We start from the raw sequence: 18,031 nt of genomic DNA, 5'->3' as shown, positions 1-18,031 counted from the left end.
GAGAAATATGAAGAAACTATTGCTTTTGTTAACTGTAAAGAGAGTAAGTGATGCACAAGTAATCTTAGGAACCATATATTTTGGTAATGCAGAGCTCTTATCTGCAATACATGGAGCCAATTTTTATTTGTTTAGGTCCTGATTCTGCAGCTCTTTCTTCCATTGACTTCAATAAGTCTACTTGTGAATATGCAAGTGAGTAATTACTTCTCAGTATGAGTAAGAGTTGCTGAATTGGGCCTTTTATAATTAACAGTATGTTCCCTGAAGGTTCTGCACTGGGACCACTTTCTTTTTCATAATTAATAAAATATCAGTAGCAATAAGACTGTATCAGCAAACCTTCCGATAAAATACTTTGGGTAAAAATTGATTAAACAAATTCTAGAACTGAGAAATTATTTTGGCTTATATATAGTTGGCTTATCAAGAACGAAATAGGTGCCTTTGAAAATGATCAAACTTCTATTTTAAACACTGAATTGAATTTCACTTAAATTGTTTTTAGTATTTTATATTTGCATGTACTGATGCTGGCATAAGCAAAATAAATTACTAAATAATATTTTCCCTTGATTGGTATATCACGTTCATCTTTTCTTTTCTGTTTTCTTTTAGCACTTTCTTATGCAAGAGAATAAATGGTAATTAAAATGAGCAGGATGAAAAGATGGAGCAGTCAGTGCTTGTACCACCAGGACCTGACAGCTTCCACTACTTCACTAGAGAGTCTCTTGCAGCTATTGAACAACGCATTGCTGCAGAAAAGGCTAAGTATTCGAAACAAGACCGTAAAGATGATGAAAATGGCCCAAAACCAAATAGTGACTTGGAGGCAGGAAAGTCACTTCCATTTATTTATGGTGACATACCTCCAGGAATGGTGTCCGAGCCCTTGGAGGATCTGGACCCATATTACATTAATAAAAAAGTAAGTATTTATCAAGCATGTTTCATTGTCACTTTCATAAAGTAATGCTTGGATTTTTTCATCATGTACGTAATGTGTAATTTACATAAAATGTACAAGAGAGCTCTGTTATGTAACATACCATATGTATGCAAATAGTATTCCACTGTTTAACAAAGGGTGTGAAGATAGTTTTAGCTGAGCATCATAGAAAGGAACAGGCTATGTAACAAGTGGAGGAAGTATTCATAGTCAACAACTTGCATGTATTTCCCTCTTCCAAAAAGTTAGTAAATAGAAGAACACTGAACAACTGAATGCTAAAAAACTGTCTCAATCTAACCCATGTATTTGGACCACGCTCATCACCATGGACTCATGGTGCTGTGAGCATCTTAATTTGCATGATGAGCTTGGGACTGCATATATATATACAATTCTATGATTTTGTGGAGATTAATGTTCCTTTTATTATTAAATCAGTTATTTTTGTTATAAATGCAATATAATACCTGAATATATTGTTTACATCCAGGTACCACATTACGTAGCCTAAAATAAATAAAATGAAAATCTAGGCTTGCATTAAAAATAACTTGCTCCCATTGAAATCTATGGCAAAATACTATTGGGTTCAATGATGCAGGATTGAGCCCCTAGTAATTTGTGTATTATTCTGTTATCTCTTTGTAAATGGCGGAGCATTTATACTGAACCTGAAAAATAGCTGACACCAAGCTATTGTGAGGCTGCTGTGCATAATACAATACACATAAATATTTCCTATTAATATTTTTAATAGAGCTGTTAAGCAATTAAAAAAATTAATCGTGATTAATTGCACTGTTAATAATAGAATACCATTTATCTAAATATTTTGGATGTTTTCTACATTTTCAAAAATATTTATTTCAATTACAAAACAGAATACAAAGTGTACAGTGCTCATTTTATTTATTTTTTATTACAAGTATTTGCACTGTAAAAAAAACAAAAGAAATAGTAGTTTTCAATTCATCTAATACAAGTAGTGTAGTGCAATCTCTTTATCATGAAAGTTGAACTTACAAACGTAGAATTATGTACAAAAAAACTGCATTCAAAAATAAAACAATGTAAAATTTTAGAGCCTGCAAGTCCACTTAGTCCTATATCTTGTTCAGCGAATCGCTCAGACAAATAAGTTTGTTTACATTTGCAGGTGATAATGCTGCTCGCTTCTTGTTTACAGTGTCACCTGAAAGTGAGAACAGGCATTCTGATGGCACTGTTGTAGCCGGTGTTGCAAGATATTTACCATGCCAGATGCACTAAAGATTCATATGTCCCTTCATGTTTCAGCCACCATTCCAGGGGACGTGTCCATGCTGATGACAGGTTCTGCTCAATAACAATCCAAAGCAGTGCTGACCAATGCATATTCGTTTTCATTATCTGAGTCAGATGCCACTAGCAGAAAGTTGATTTTCTTTTTTGGTGGTTCAGGTTCTGTAGCTTCCGCATCGGAGTGTTGCTCTTTTAAGACTTCGGAAAGCATGCTCCACACCTCATCCCTCTCAGATTTTGGAAGGCACTTCAGATTCTTAAACCTTGGGTCGAGTGCTATAGGTATCTTTAGAAATCTCACATTGGTACCTTCTTTGCGTTTTGTGAAATCTGCAATGAAAGTGTTCTTAAAATGAACAACATGTGCTGGGTGATCATCCGAGACTGCTATAACATTAAATATATGGCAGAATGCAGATAAAACAGAGCAGGGGACATACAGTCCTCCCCCCAAGAGTTCAGTCACAAATTTAATTAACGCATTTTTTTAACAAGCGTCGTCATCATGGAAGCATATCCTCTGGAATGGTGGCCGAAGCATTCTATCTGGGATGTAAATACCTTGCAGTGCTGTCTACAAAAGTGCCATGCAAATGCCTGTTCTCACTTTCTGGTGACATTGTACATAGGAAGAGGGCAGCATTATCTCCTGTAAATGTAAACAAACTAGTTTGTCTTAGCGATTGACTGAAGTAGGACTGAGTGGACTTGTAGGCGCTGAAGTTTTATATTCTTTTGTTTTTGAGTGCACTTAGGTAACAAAAAAAATCTACATTTGTAAGTTGCACTTTCATGACAAAGAGATTGCACTACAGTACTTGTATGAGGTGAATTGAAAAATATTATTTCTTTTGATTATCATTTTTACAGTGCAAATATTTGTAATCCAAAATAATATACACTTTGATTTTAATTATAGCACAGAATACACTATATGTGAAAATGTAGAAAAACATCCAAAATATTTTAATAAATTTCAATTGTAATGGTCGGAAATACGTTTCCGACTTATGCAAAATTTGAGTTACGCAAGGTGATCCAAAACAGAACGCTTGTGTAAGTCGGGGAGCGTCAGTAGTTGTATATGACTCCTTGTGCACCTTGGGAAAGAGTAATAGAGGGATAAATTTCCTGCAACACCTAAAAGATTGGGAAAGTATTGGTCTATCATCCCTTAGCTGCTGTGCAGGTCACTATGCCCTAGCTACTGGGCTGTTGTCCAGCTGCCACTGTGGGTCCCCATGCCCTAATGTTCAGGCAGTAAGGAGCCTCTTAGCCCACTATTTATTTATTTCTATACTAGCCTCTCACCCCAGCATCCATTTTATAAGCCCAGAAAATTCCTGACTGTGCATCTGTTAACCTGTTATCACTACTGAAGACAAACATGGCTATTTTCTCTGGTGTTCAGGGGTTTGGTGTTTCTAATGGGGGGGGGAATATTTTTATCTAAAAGAGTAGCCTCCTCACTATACAGGCCCTTCACAGGCATCCAAGTCTAGGTAGGCATTGTCTTAGCCCCGTCCCTTGGGCATGAAAGCTTCAGGCCGACAAAACCAAACCACCCAACCAATATGAATAATTGTCTGACACCCTAAGTGCCCTGGGATGCTTTCACAAGCAATGCTAACATGAGTGAGAGATTGCAAGTGTGGACACTCTCAACTGAAAAAATCACATGGTCTAAAGGGTTGTCCCAGGAAAGAAGAGTGTGTGGGGAGGTTGGGTGGGGGGAAGTGATCAAATCTGTTTCTTGCAGGTGTATGGGTCTGTGGTTCTTGGGATCAGATGTTCAGACAAATCAGTCCCTAGCTATTTTAGTGATACAATGGGAAATTTTATGGAAAGCTGAGGCTATTTAGAGTCATTAGAAAAATTGACTTGCAATCCTGACTCCTATCATATGCTATAGAAAAGAGTACAGGTCATACAGCAAGTTGAAGCAGTTTGTGAAGTACAACAAGAGAAAATATCTTTTTGCAAGTGGTAGGTAGAACCAGTTCTACTGATTCAGAGCTATCTGCAGGTTTCCCAGCCAGCCATATTTGGACTTAAAACCCTGAATCATTCCACACTCTTTCAATTTGAGACCAAAAGGGCTTCTTATAGCTTTGATCAAATGAGGTCAGTGGATGTTGCCCAGAGGCGATACCCTGTACTGTGTGAGAATTTCAGGAACAGTTTTGTTCCAACCCAGTTTCTGCATCCCATGGAAAAGCCATGACATGAATCTGAAGTAGACATCATCTATTTCAGATCAGAGCATTAACCCACTCCCCGTTCTATTTCTACCTTCAGAGAAGCAGAGATAAGCAGAGCAGGGCTCAGTCAGAAACATATAAAAAAGTTCCTAAAGGAGCTTGTCTTCAAAGAATACTCATCTTACCATCCTCAATCAATCATTACCATTTGATCTTGCATTACTCCTAGGGCTTCTCTTCAGGATCATGGTAGCTATAATATTGGCTTTAGAGAAGGAAATTAGCTTACTTTGTTTTGGACAATTTTTCTGATCAGGGCTCTACAGAAAAATGAAGGAAACACACAGAGTATCTTGGATTCAGGACAAACACAGATGCACGGTGCTAGAGAAATCAGTCACAGATCTGGGCTGAGGAGTCATATTATTAGGCACAAGGTCTTATTTCAGAAGAATGTTAACTTGAGATTAAGATAGCTGTGATGTCACAAAAACAAAAATCCAATTCTTATTAGAGCCTATTGGGAGTTCTGATCACATACAGAGCTTCAAGGATCCAAAGTTCATATGATGTAGTAATTCCAGGGATGCCCTCTGTATCTTACCCTATCTCATCTGTTGGCAGAGATCTATCTCTAATTGTATAATCTCTGCTCCCACAACTGGTGAATGCAGAGAATCAGAATTTCATTTTGAAGGGATCTTTCTGACACAATTCAGGAAACGGGTACCAGAAAGAGAGAGCACAGCATCAACCCACTGGAATACAGTGATTCATTGAGGTCTAAGAGAACTGCTCCTTCCATGGAAAACAGACCTGTTCGACAGTCAACATATCTTTATAGCGTTTTCATAATCACTAGGGAGAGCATGGTAAGCCCTACTCCAGAGAGAAATTATCTTGTCCTGGGTGGAGAAAAGTTTGCTGTCTCTGTCCATCAAGGAGGAGAGGTATACCAAGATTTACACAGCAGAATTTGGATTGGCAGAATGGCCACTACACACAGAAATATCTTACTTGTAAATCAATTTGTTGGGGTGGTAACTGACCTTTTTGCATCTGGAAACAGTAAATAAAGTGCCCTGTGGCCTCTGTGTCAGGATCTCGGATGCATGGTGGTGAATATCTAACGAAGTTGGGCAAGGGCTCTACTATATGACTTCCCACCTTTTCCACACAATAATACGTAAGATAGGATTGAGAGAGAAGCAGTGATATTGTTTATGCATTTCTAACTGAAGAGACTATGGCTTTCAGCCTTGCCTAAGCATCTTCAGATATCTGTCTCACTGAGGAGATCTGCTATTGCAAAATCAACCCTCCACGTGGGACCAGACCAGATTAAAATGAATATTTGGATGAAGTGATTATTGCATATGGGCCCCAAAAGAGAAGCCACCAACTAGAACTCGTTCCATTGGTTACTGCAAAGTCCATAGTTCAACTACCATGTTAAACCATTCCTCCAGAATGGCTTTATTATGGTCAAAAAAGGGTCAGGTCTCTGTAGTCCAATGTTTTCAACATGTTCAAGAAAAGGAAGCATTGTACAAATCCCCATCTTAAATGCTTTGTTACAGTCTTGATCGTATTCCAAACCCACAAGGTCACAGAGAACAATATTAGAACCTTATTCTGTTCTTCACAGCACTACCCAGGTTTAACACCCTGCAGAGGTATTGTTATACCTGTCCATGATTAGGTCTTCTGAGGGCTACTATCACCAATCAGATGAGGGGAGTTTTTTATTTGAAGTTGGGAGCTTTCTCTAATGAAATCTACTATTGTACTGTTAATTCAGAGAGGTAGTTCTTACAACTGTCATAGCAGTCTTTCTCCAAATATATTCAAGAAATATTCCTCCTTTGGTTAAGCATCAAAGTCCAGTGTTTAGGAACACAGAGAATCTCAGGGCAAAGTAGTCTAGTATCCTATATTAAAATTTGTTAGACACCACATGGCCATCAATATAGAAATTCACAGAATTCTGCATCTTGTTCATCCAGGCTTAGCCAACACTCTTTCCTTTCCTTTGGCAGAAGTTTGGGAAGATGGAAGTGATATTTATGTACCTTGTTTTGGTTGTCCACATTTACAGGCTGATCCTGCTTCCTGCTGTGGAGGCATACTGGTATGAAAATTCCATTGTAGCAAATCTCTGGACCTTAGCACGAAGGAAAATGGGATAATTTATTCATCCTTACCTGAAAATTTCCCTTCTTAGAGTAATAAGGTCTATAGATCTGGCCCACCCAGGAAACAAATGCATCATCCAGAAGAGAGATGGAAATTGTTGAGGTTTGTTGTCATTAGATGGAATTTACCACACACTGAAGTAAGAGACATTATTATGCTTTTTCCTCAAAGTATATTTAACACAATCTGTAATTAGGAAAGTAGATTAAAATTATCCTGGCTGTGGGAGTTATTTCAGTTGTAAGGCACTTCAAGGAGCAGGAGATTCCACTGCTGCCAGCTGCTGATCTAATTCTGCCCCCAAACTGCAAGCAGATGGATGTACCCATTATAGCAGACCTATGAACTTCACTTCACAAAGAAAGGAAATTTTCAGCTAAGCACAGATAATTTTTCCTACTTACAGAGCCATTCTGCAAGTTGGAACAGCATTTTAAACTTAGCAGAAAACATTGTTTTGAGGGTTGACATAATATCACAGTCTGATATAAACTGACAAAACAGGTAACAAAGAGTTAAGACTACCTTAATAGAGTTCTTGGTGGGTTAGGTTGCCTAGTGGTTAGCACTCCTAGTATTCCTCCCAGAGAGCTGATCTTACAGTCCTGGTCCTCCTTTAATCAGAGGTGCAGTGAGTTGAATGGGTGGTTTGAGTCCCTCCTATAGTGGTAGCGGAGCCCAGGCTCACCCATGCCACCTGGTTCTGACCTAGAAACCTAGGAGGGTCAAGAGTGTCTGGCCCTCTAAGGTACCCCCTGAGTTACCCTCCTTGGGTCACTTCCTACCACTGCTTTGCTCTCCTCACTTTCAGTCCCAGATAAGGTGAAAAGAAAAGCTAACCAAATCATCAGCTCCAACTGGGCTCAGCATATAGTCTTATTCCCTCAGGGAGGCTTCTCTGGTGCCCTTGTCAGGAGCCTTCAGGATGTAGGTCTGACCTCCGCCCCCTTCCGAGCTGGGTTGCTCCCTTTTCAACCCCTTCTCCAGCTGGAGCATGTTCTGCAGGGCTGGAGTACCTGGGCCCAGGACTGTCCTTTAACCCCTTCCAGCCCAGTGTGGGGTTTGTCTACCCCATCACTCAACTACTCTGTCATAAACACGCACCAATTGTCCCTAAGTATTGCCACTTATACACAATGTTCTGAGATGTCTTCAATAGCAGGGCAAAATTAGGTGAATTAAAGGTGGAATTGCTGCCTTAGTGCTGAATGTAGTGCTCTTATTAGTTTCATCCTATTAGCTTGTCCATGATTGCCCTGATGTAAAAGTTTTGCAGTGCTCTCATTGTGCCACACACATACGTTTATATTGACCCATATTAAAGAATAGCTCTTTCCTGACTGTCTCTGCAGCTTCTCCCCCCAACACTTGTCTCTCTTATCTTTCTATCCTTACTGTCCAGCACTCATCTCCTTCCTGGTCTGGCTGACAGATATACTTTCTCACACCAGAGCTTGGCTCCGGTTAGTATAGCCAACTATTCCAGTTCCCTGCCGTCAGCTGTCCCTCACACAGTGTTCTTTGTATCCTTCTCATGCATTTGCCTGTTCACCCATGCTCCGACACCCCCAACCTCCACCAATCCTCCTTTGTCTCAAGGTTCCTATTACCTTCTCCATCTCTGTCTCACGGGGTAATATTTTCCACACTTTCATTACCCTTCTAACACCATGCTGCCCATACTTGGTTGCATTATATTCTTGCCTTCATTGCAGTTCAGAACATATTCCACAGTGCTTCAAAGTTTCCTCTGCAGTGTTTTAAAATTTTATTTAAAAAAACAGTTTTGCAAAGGATAGCATTTGAGCTTTCATATAATTTGGCACAGAATAAGGTAATAATTGGAGATATACCAATCTCCTAGAGCTGGAAGAGACCTCAGAAGGTCATCGAGTCCAGCCCCCTGCCTTCACTAGCAGGACCAATTTGTGCCCCAGATCCCTCAGTGGCCTCCTCAAGGATTGAACTCACAACCCTGGGTTTAGCAGGCCAATGCGCAAACCACTGAGCTATCCCTCCACCCATTCAACTCACTGCACCTCTGATTAAAGGAGGACCAGGACTGTAAGATCAGCTCTCTGGGAGGAATACTAGGAGTGCTAACCACTAGGCAACCTAACCCACCAAGAACTCTATTAAGGTAGTCTTAACTCTTAATACAGGAATATAGTCACAACTAAAATTTATATCAAATTTAAATATGCAAATTGATCTGGAGACAAATTCATCCCTCAAGTAAGTCCATTAATATATAGAGAAAGCAAGGATTTAGGAAAATAGTGAAAAAAACAGAAAAAATGGATCAAGATAAACAAAATGGGCAGGCATGTTGGGTCTGATGGTTTTTTACTCTTTCTAAATGATCTTATATTCCAAATTTACCACAAAAGACAACATTTTAATATCGGATAATCTGAAATTGGAATCTAAAGACACAAATTTGACAGCCTCTATTTGATTTTAGAGTGGCTAGTCATAAACAGACATCTGATTGTATAATAAGTTACATTTTTATTGCATATAGCTTAATTTCCAGCAGTCCTACACCTGCAAAAGAAACTCACATCAAAGTAGAATAGAGTACATAGGCGAATACCCATATCTGTTGTCCATGTTCAGGTAGCAGTATTTATTCACCTTTGTAAAGCTGGCTAATTCTAAAGGGCTGTATTGTCCTTGGCTCTTATGCAGATGGGTAAAAATGAGGGCTTAAAAACCCTTTCCCTCTTATGTGTCCCCATTTCTGTGTAAGAGAAAATCACAGTCTCTGCACTCTGGGTACAGAAGTGACTCCCTATTAGTGCTCAGGTGTGCAAACCAACTTCAGCAAGGAAAAGAGCTCAGGCCCCGCCACTAGACATGGAGAAAAGTGCACCCTGCACTACCTTAAGGTGCACAGTGCAACCTGCTGATGATCCTCATGGGGTTGTGAGGCTCCACATGGCCCCCAATGTAGGCCTGTGTACAAACAACAGAATCTGGCCCTAATGGTTTTACACTGTAAGGACTGGCTAGTTTTCTGGCTTATAGCCTAGTTGTTGTGGCAAAGAAGAGGGGGAAGAGTGGTTGTGTCAGAGTTCTTCGGAAATGTAGTGTCATCTCACTTCTCTCTTACTAGAAATCCCATCTTAGGCTAGGAAGCAGCAGTGGCGTGGTGTTTTCAGCCGAAACTGAGGCCAGAAGCAGAGAGAAATCTGCACAATGTTGTCACTGCATGACAGAGGCAGCCTTCAGCTCAGAGTGTTGAGGTGGCTTTTCCAGCAGCTGTCAGGTGTCTCATTGGAGGCTGAGAGGTGGGTCTCCTGCTGCAGCAGAGGGACAAGAAGAGAACGACAAATCAAATTTTTGTCTTGGCTTATAAGTCACAGGATCAATATACTTATTTTGAGGATATTAATGGTAAATCACAATGTTTCTTTCACTGAGGAAATAAATGAGTTATGATTGAAGGGGGAAAATGGACATTTTTTTGAAACGATGGGGCGTTGATTCTGATCTTGGAGCTGCATATGCATGTCTTCAAAAAGTGGAACAATACATGCACTTGAGGAGTACCAGCAGCTTCCACTCAAAACTGTAGCTTTGGCAAGATAGTGTTATTTTTAACAGTATCAGTAATATGCCTGTGTTCAAAGATTCAGAAAGATTCAAAAGAGGATGTGAGTTAACTAAATGCGGGTGGTGTATTCTCCTTACATGCAAAGTCAGCAGAGTGTGTGATTTAAATATATATTTACGTATATGTCAGCTAGCTCATAACTACAAATACAGAATCTAGCACACAGGGACATCATTTGGATACATGACAATCTGGAGGTCGTGAGTCCATAGTAAGTGCTTTTTTGCTGTTTAGCAAAGACATTAGAAACCACTGCTCAATATATTTATGGATTATAAATGTTTCCGGTAATCTCTTAACTCAGGCTTTAAAACCTTGTGCCAAATAAATGTGTTCCTCTTTGGCTATTTCAAAAATTTTCATCCATGCCTATACCATCTGTTGCTGCTGTTTGAAGACCATCAATATCTGAAATCTATTACTGGAACTGTAAGGTTGTTCCCCATTGTCCTTAGCTCCATATCTGAAAGGGTTCTCCACACACAGTCTCCTTTTCTCCATGCAGAAGTGGGGATCAGATGCCTCGGTGGTACATGCCTTTCCCAGACACGTATGGTTTTGGGCCCACATAGAGTGGGAGACATGGAGTAGGGGTGGGCCGAGAGAAGCAGGCAGGATGGGTGCAGCTCCAATAGAGGGCACCACTCAGGAACCAGAGTAGGGTGAGGTGTATTGCCAGGGGCCAGAGCCACAGCAGCGGATCTTCTAGGTTTGGGGCAGCTTTCCACAGGTAACAACCACCACTTCTCCCCTTGAGTCAAACAGTTGGTTTTAATGTCAATGATGGATCCTTTGCAGAGATTTTCAAGTAAAAAGTCTGCTCCTATTATCTGGCCCATGATTTGGGGGGTGTGTGTGTGCGCGCTGTGGTGAGGCAATGAAGAGAGAAGGATTCTGGTATTTAGGGAAAAAGGAAACATTTAGTTATAATCAGGCTATAAAATAGACAGTAATTTTTTAATTCACCACTTCTGCACCCTACTTTATGTACAGGTGACAGAGAAAAGTGTGTAAATGTGTATTTAATGAAACCCCTATTTTTTTAAGATCCTTACAGAAAATGTTTTCCTATATAGCAGGTAAGTCATGGGAATATGTTTTCTTTCCAAAATAAGGATGTAGAAATATGATTTTCTCTGAATTATCTGTAGAAATGTAATGTAAGACTTTGTCTATTATTTAAAAAAAATTAATTTTAAAAAGTTAATGCAGAATGCAAACCTTTAAACTGCTCTTTCTTTCTTTTTTCAGACTTTTATAGTATTGAATAGAGGGAAGGCAATCTTCCGATTCAGTGCCACCTCTGCCCTGTACATTTTAACTCCTTTCAATCCTCTTAGAAAAATAGCTATTAAAATTTTGGTACATTCATATCCTTTTCAAGTGGTTGGTTCAAAATGTTTCTCTTTAAAAATAACATTGTACAATTGTTTGTTTCATTATAAAAAATAAAATCCTTGCAGGTTTTTTCAAATTTTATTTTACAATATAAATTTTATAGCAAAGTTCTGTAGAATTTAATAGAAAATTACAACCTTCCTATAGTTTTTTTAAATTATCCTTGGAATTTCAAAGATAATTATATTCCTTCAATAAAAATTATGGAATAATTCAAAAAACCTTTAAAAGGGATAGCATAATCTTGATTCTGTAGGTTTTTAAAGTAATTTCTCTGGAATCCTGTTAATTTAATTATTAAAATCTATAGCATTTTTACAACAGGATGGCTCCTGTATAATTTTGACATTCAAGTGCAGTATATGTTACTGACCTTCCTCTGTAGAGTGAATTACTAGTACACAAAGAACTTTTATTTTTTAAAAGTTGCCAAAAATAAACCTTGTCTCCAAATTCCGAATAAGCCCTCAGTTCTGCAAACACTTGAGCTGTGTGTGCCACTTTACACACATGAGTAGCAAACTCAATGGGATTACTTGCATGAGGAAAGTTTCACACCTGCTTAAGCGTTTGCAGGATTGGGGTTTAAGCACCTGATCCAATTTACGTAGAAGTCAATGGGAACCTTAATGGGTGCTGGATCAGGCGTATAGTGCTTCATTTAACAAAATATTTTGTAGTGTTTCATAGGGCTTGTCTACACAGCAGCACATTGCAGTGTATGGAGATGTGAATTGTAGATCACACTAACATGTTGTGCTCTAACTGCCCTGTATAGTTCTCATTAATGTAGTCTGAGACTCCTTCAATGCAAACTAAATACCTTTTAGTTCATGCCAATAGGGTCTACACAGAGCAGTTAGAGTGAAGCATGTTAGCATGCTCTAAAATTCTCACTCCCATAGTCCAGACCGTGCTGCCATGTAAACAAGCCCCTATTTGTATAAATCTGTGATTCGATGTTCATTGCAATATTATTGGCCAATGTTGGGAAGATGATAGGGGATGATTAATGGGAGGGGGTGTTTTGTTTGTTTGTGAATTTTAGAGGTGGGAGAATTTCTGAGCACCTTTTAAATTGTTTCTCCTAAACCTATAATCACAGAAATAATTTCAGATCACATATATTTTATATACCTGTGTGCAAAGAGTAACTGTTATGCACAACAACCAAAAAGGAAGTAGGCTTGTATATAAAATTCTGATATTTTTATTACATACAGTACCTGGCCTCTTGAGAGCATGTAATTTACCTCCTTTAGGTGGAGATCTCCTTGTGCTGGATTGGATTATTTCTTTTATGGTCTGCTTATGTCACTTATACCTTTAAATATATACAGAGGCGACAACTACTGGTATGACTCACTGGTAGGGTTACTTTATCTGAGCCATAAGGAGTAGATAGTAGGTTCTCTGGGCTCACTTATGCAACATATTAAAATCAGCACAGGTAGTGATGCATGTAGCAAATGTTGTTTGATACTTTTCATTATAAGACTCTGTTTTCAGTTGTTTATAACTTTACCAGACTTAAACTGTTCAGGCTGAAAATTTCCATGCCATGTGTCTGCCTCAGGGTGAATATTTTTGGAAAATTTCAAATGGATTACCCATTTCTAAAAATGAGTTTTGGGAAAAAATATGTTGTTTCATCCATTTTGGGAAAAAATCTTACAACTGTTGCATAGAGAACGTTTAGCACCTCCATGGTTTGGAGAGGGTCATGAAACTTGGCTGTGAGCTGGCCTTTGCATCAGGAATGTGCCATTTGCTGTCCCTATGAAAAACTGCTCAAATTTGGCCAAGTTTTAAGTCTCTGAAAAGTCACAGTTTGCACATACTCAGTCAATATTTGGTAGAGATTGACAGCTAAATTCTCTGAAGATTGTCTTCACTGAACACGGGCCATCCCCATATGGCTCTACACGTGACCAGATTGTGCATGTGCCATCTACACTGAATGACTGAGCATGCTCCACTCTGGGACTCCAGGACTTTTCCTGAAATTAATCCTCTCCACTGCTGGTTGCTGCTGTGGCACCAGGCACAGGAACTTAGAGCAGTGGGGCTCTGTCTCCTATGCTCTCGCTGTTCCCTCTCTTGGGACCCAGTTAGGAGGAAGAAGGAGGAAGCTGATTAATTTTAATGCTTGAGAGGTGAGGAACTGGGATGGAGGGGAGAGGAAGAGATGCAGGGCAGAGGAGCAGGGGCAGAAGCCTGGAAGGGAGGGGGAACAGCTGAAAAAGGATCCAGAAGATGGGAGGGGGTGGGTAGGAAAAAGCAGAAGAGAGGGAGACAGGCAGGAGCAGAAGGAATGAGAATAGTGAGGGGATAGAGGCAGGCGCTGTGATGGGGGACTAGGAGCAGAGGGGCATAGGGGCAGGAGTGGACTGATGGGATCTGGTAGGATAATAGCAGGGGAGGTGGCAGTAGTAGGAGCTGGGGAGCGGGCATTGGTGCAGAAGAGGACAGGGAGAGGATGGGAAGGGTCAGGAGCAGAAAGATCTGTAACCACTAGAAACACTCCTCTACTGATCCTGAAACTGAACCCAGGAGTCCTCAGTCTCAACATTCCTATTGGCAAAGTGTGTGTCCATCCCCCTCTAATGACAGGTCCACATAGAATATAACAGCCTTTGCTGCCAGTTAATCTCTGAGCACAAGTGGTAGAAGGCCGTGCTATATGGATCTAAAGAGCCCAACCCTACTGATGTCTTATGTGCAGGGCAGTATGGTTCCACATGGTGGAATCCATCATATATGATGGACTTGATAAATCCATCCATATGTCACACACGCACACTGCATTTAAAGAACATTTCTGAGGTTGCAAGGCAAACACTCAATTTAGGAAATGTCTGTACAACCTTAATTAGACCCCCTTGTGTGTATATACATTATGGTATAGTCTTTAATTACATGATCACAAGCTATTTTTTCATTCAGTGCTCAGGATAAATGGTGCTCACTGAATGGGTAGCTCTTCAATATTTTTTATCTGCATCGCTGAGTTTATGCCTGCATGCGCTATTTAGTGCCAACCAAGCCCTGCAGTGAATACAGAATTACTAATTTCCTCCTAAGGGTTTTTTCTGTAGTACTCTCATTGTGTAGCACCTTAGTTCTTTACAAATATTATTGAATTTCATCTGACAACACCCTTGTGAGTGGTGGTATTGTTATCCCCATTTTACACGTGAGGAATTGAGGCACAAAGATTAAATTTAGAATCATTAAAGGTGTCAGTTTTGATTGCCCAGTTTGAGAAGCCTAATGCCTGGGGTTTTTTTCGGAATACTGAGCATTTTATGGCACTTTCGTTCAGAGTGGGGTTACCATTGACTTCAGTTGCAATTATGAATACTTAGCACTTCTGCAAATCAGCCCCTAGGTGTCTCATGTTAGGTACCCAGAAAATATGAAACACATAGTGCTACCTATGAAATTTCTGGTTTATGTGACTTGCTGAGAATCACATAGAAACTTTGTGGCTGAAGCAAAGATAGACACCAATTCTGTAGCATGCTATTCAGCTTCTTCTGTCAAGAGATCATCCCGTGGAGTGTGCTCTGGGAATGAATCAGGGCCTCTTCCTCCTTTGTTGCATAAATTGTAAGGTGTGTGATCTTACAGACAACAGCGTCATTCACTGCAAAGTCCTCCTTCATACCCAGAGCACAGTCTGTCCCGTGCACCAAAGGAGTTGCACAAGCAACCTTGGCTCTGGCATTATCTAATTTTTGAGTGCCTGACTTTGCAACCTTCACATTCTTTTAATGTAGTTTTATTTTTTATTTTTTATTGTGATCACTAAGTTCATATAGCCTATCTCTAACTATCTAAATATAGTAGTGCCATCCTGACCATTTTATTTCTTTTAAAACCAGTTTAGCATCACTGATCTGATGAAAATAGAAATTAAGTATTCAATTGATTTGAATGAGGTTCCTAAATATTGCTAAAATAGAATATTTTATTCTATACATAAAAAGGAATGTATACTTAGCATTAATAGTATTGTACACTTAATTATCTGCCCCATACTATGTTTTAAATATATTGATACATTGGAGCCTGAAGTCTAGCATTGACAAGCCCTTTGAGACTACCAAAGAGACTACCTCCACAAAAAGACATCAAAGGGGTTTCCTGAGCATGTTAACTGGAATTCCTGGCATCTGTCTGAACAGTGTGTGTGAGGGATATTCCAATGGTAGCTACATTTGATATTCTGAGTCACAGAATAACAGTTATGCTATGCTGAGCTTGTTTGATAATATGACCTTCAAAATTAATAAAGTAAGCCAGTCAATAACATTGCGACTCACTGATGTTAGTGGGAGCTGGGCAGCTAAGTTCCTATGCATGCCTTGAATGTTTACTCTGAAAGGTATGGTCATTCTTTACTGATTTTGATCACTTCAGGGAAAATGGTCAGGAACTACTAACAGCAATACCAATGTACACATCAATCTAGTGCATTAAGATAGTACTTTTCATATTCCCCTTTGCAACTACAGACTGAAGTTTAGTCTGTGTTCAGAGCCTAAAAATGTGTTCAAAAGCAAAAAAAATTAGCATGTAATTTAATTTTAAATTTCAAATCATATTTGGGCTTTTTGGATACAAATGTATCTGTAAAGTGTTTTTTTTACTTACAAACAGATATATCTATCATTAGCTTAGGGTGACCAGATGGCAAGTGTGAAAAATAGGGACACTTTTTTAAGGTGGAGAGGGGGGCAGCTAGAGGATACAGTTGCCTATATAAGACAAAGCCCCTAATATCAGGATGATCCCAATAATATTGGATGTCTGGTCACCCTACATTAGCTCCTTTGATGAACTGTTTTATAGGAACATATCTTTTTTATAAAAGATGAATAGAGATAAAACATTTTCCAGAGCAAGTTTGGCACAAAGTCTAGCATTTTGTAGCTTATGGTGCCATCATGTGGCTGTTTTACATCACTTTCCTGTTTGTTGGTTATTTTAGTGTTTCACTTATTGTTAAACACTTGGATAAATATTCTGAATGTTTAGTATCAATGGAAGTGAAAAACTTACAACACTACATAGAATCAGTAATTCTGCAAACACTTGTTGCCTCAGTCAAATCTTCTCTTTTTGTAACATTGCTGAGCTTGTTGTAGTGAGGCAGCTGCAGTCATGTAGCATACTCAGGTTTCCTTAACCCCAATCAGTTTGAGTTGTAGGCCTTACTGTAGTAGGGATGCTACACTAGTTGTTCTGATTGACGACTGGGATGAGAATCAGGTTGTCATGCTGATTCATACCTGTCTTTCAGTGGCTTTCCTTACCATTGACCATGAGATGGTATTGAACTATAGTGTGGGTAGAATAAGACATATTTCCATGACAGTTCTTTCTTACTGGCTGCTGATGGTTGTCTGTCTGAGAGGTCACAGAGAATAATATTGGGCATTTGCTCATCTGCCCCAGTGGGGTGATCTCTCTTTCTGTTGTGGTTCCACAGGAGCTCATCTTCCCTGATGTGCTCTTTCTCTGTCAGGGTTCAGCTTACATTCTGCTGCCCTCCCCTAGTTCAAAATCAAATTCTAGGAGAGTTGGTGAGGAAACATAGGGTACAATGTCTTCATCAAGTGGATGACAGTGCTGTGATAATGCTTATTTGATTGTGGGAGTAAATGGAATACTAGACATTGGCTATTTTGGCTTATTTGGTGGAGTAAAGAAATAGTTTATTCACCATTTGTTACGTAGATTTTCTACCTGACCATTTGTTACATAGATTTTCTACCTGATGTGTTGTTGTATCCCCAGCTGCTACTAGTAGCAGCAATAACTAAATACCGTTTTTATTTGTGCTCAGTGAGACTGTTGAGACCTTTTCCTTTAGATGTGAGTCTTGCTACAGTTATCCAGGGTTCTAGGTCCCTTAGAGACACTATCTTTATGCTCATGTAATACCATGACAGTTCAGATCAGGGGAGATGCACAAGCTGACAGCCTCCTGATTTCACCACAAAGGAGCTGCAGGTAACTTCTTTTCAATGAGGAATCCTCAGCTTTGGAACTTGCTTCCTCCCTTGGTCCAAGAGAACCTAGACCTGTCTTTTCACTCAAGCTATTGAATTGTTAGAGAAGATTCCAGTGGATTCAAATGGGATGGGGAGGAAGTTGCTATTTATTACTGTCAACAAGCTGTTGGGATGAGGAGATTTCATTGCTTAATATTGTTACGATTTGTTTCTGTTTTTAGTGTGCACAAAGCACTGGATAGGGACACTGTTAAAAAAATGAGTTGCTTTTGCTTACACCACAAGTAAATTTAGTGCTAATAAAGTTTAATTTACTAATGAAAAAACTGCTGGGTTGATACTGTATTAAAAATATATC

The 18,031-nt window shown here is 39.4% G+C and overlaps 1 protein-coding gene across 1 annotated transcript in view; it reads left to right on the top strand.

Annotated features, from left to right (window-relative positions):
- The first annotated feature begins 670 nt into the window (after window positions 1-670).
- Window positions 671-18,031, top strand: part of LOC123378538 (sodium channel protein type 1 subunit alpha) — a 120,091-nt gene continuing 102,730 nt past the window's right edge. Inside the window, exons 1-2 of the mRNA XM_045032476.1 lie at window positions 671-931; window positions 11,504-11,622. Coding sequence (XP_044888411.1) covers window positions 671-931; window positions 11,504-11,622 — 380 coding nt within the window. The remainder of the gene's footprint in view (window positions 932-11,503; window positions 11,623-18,031) is intronic.

Source organism: Mauremys mutica, chromosome 10 (genome assembly GCF_020497125.1).
Source record: "Mauremys mutica isolate MM-2020 ecotype Southern chromosome 10, ASM2049712v1, whole genome shotgun sequence".
NCBI lineage: Eukaryota > Metazoa > Chordata > Testudines > Geoemydidae > Mauremys > Mauremys mutica.
The sequence above is the reverse complement of the archived record's forward strand: the minus strand, read 5'-3'. Positions and strand labels throughout refer to the sequence as shown.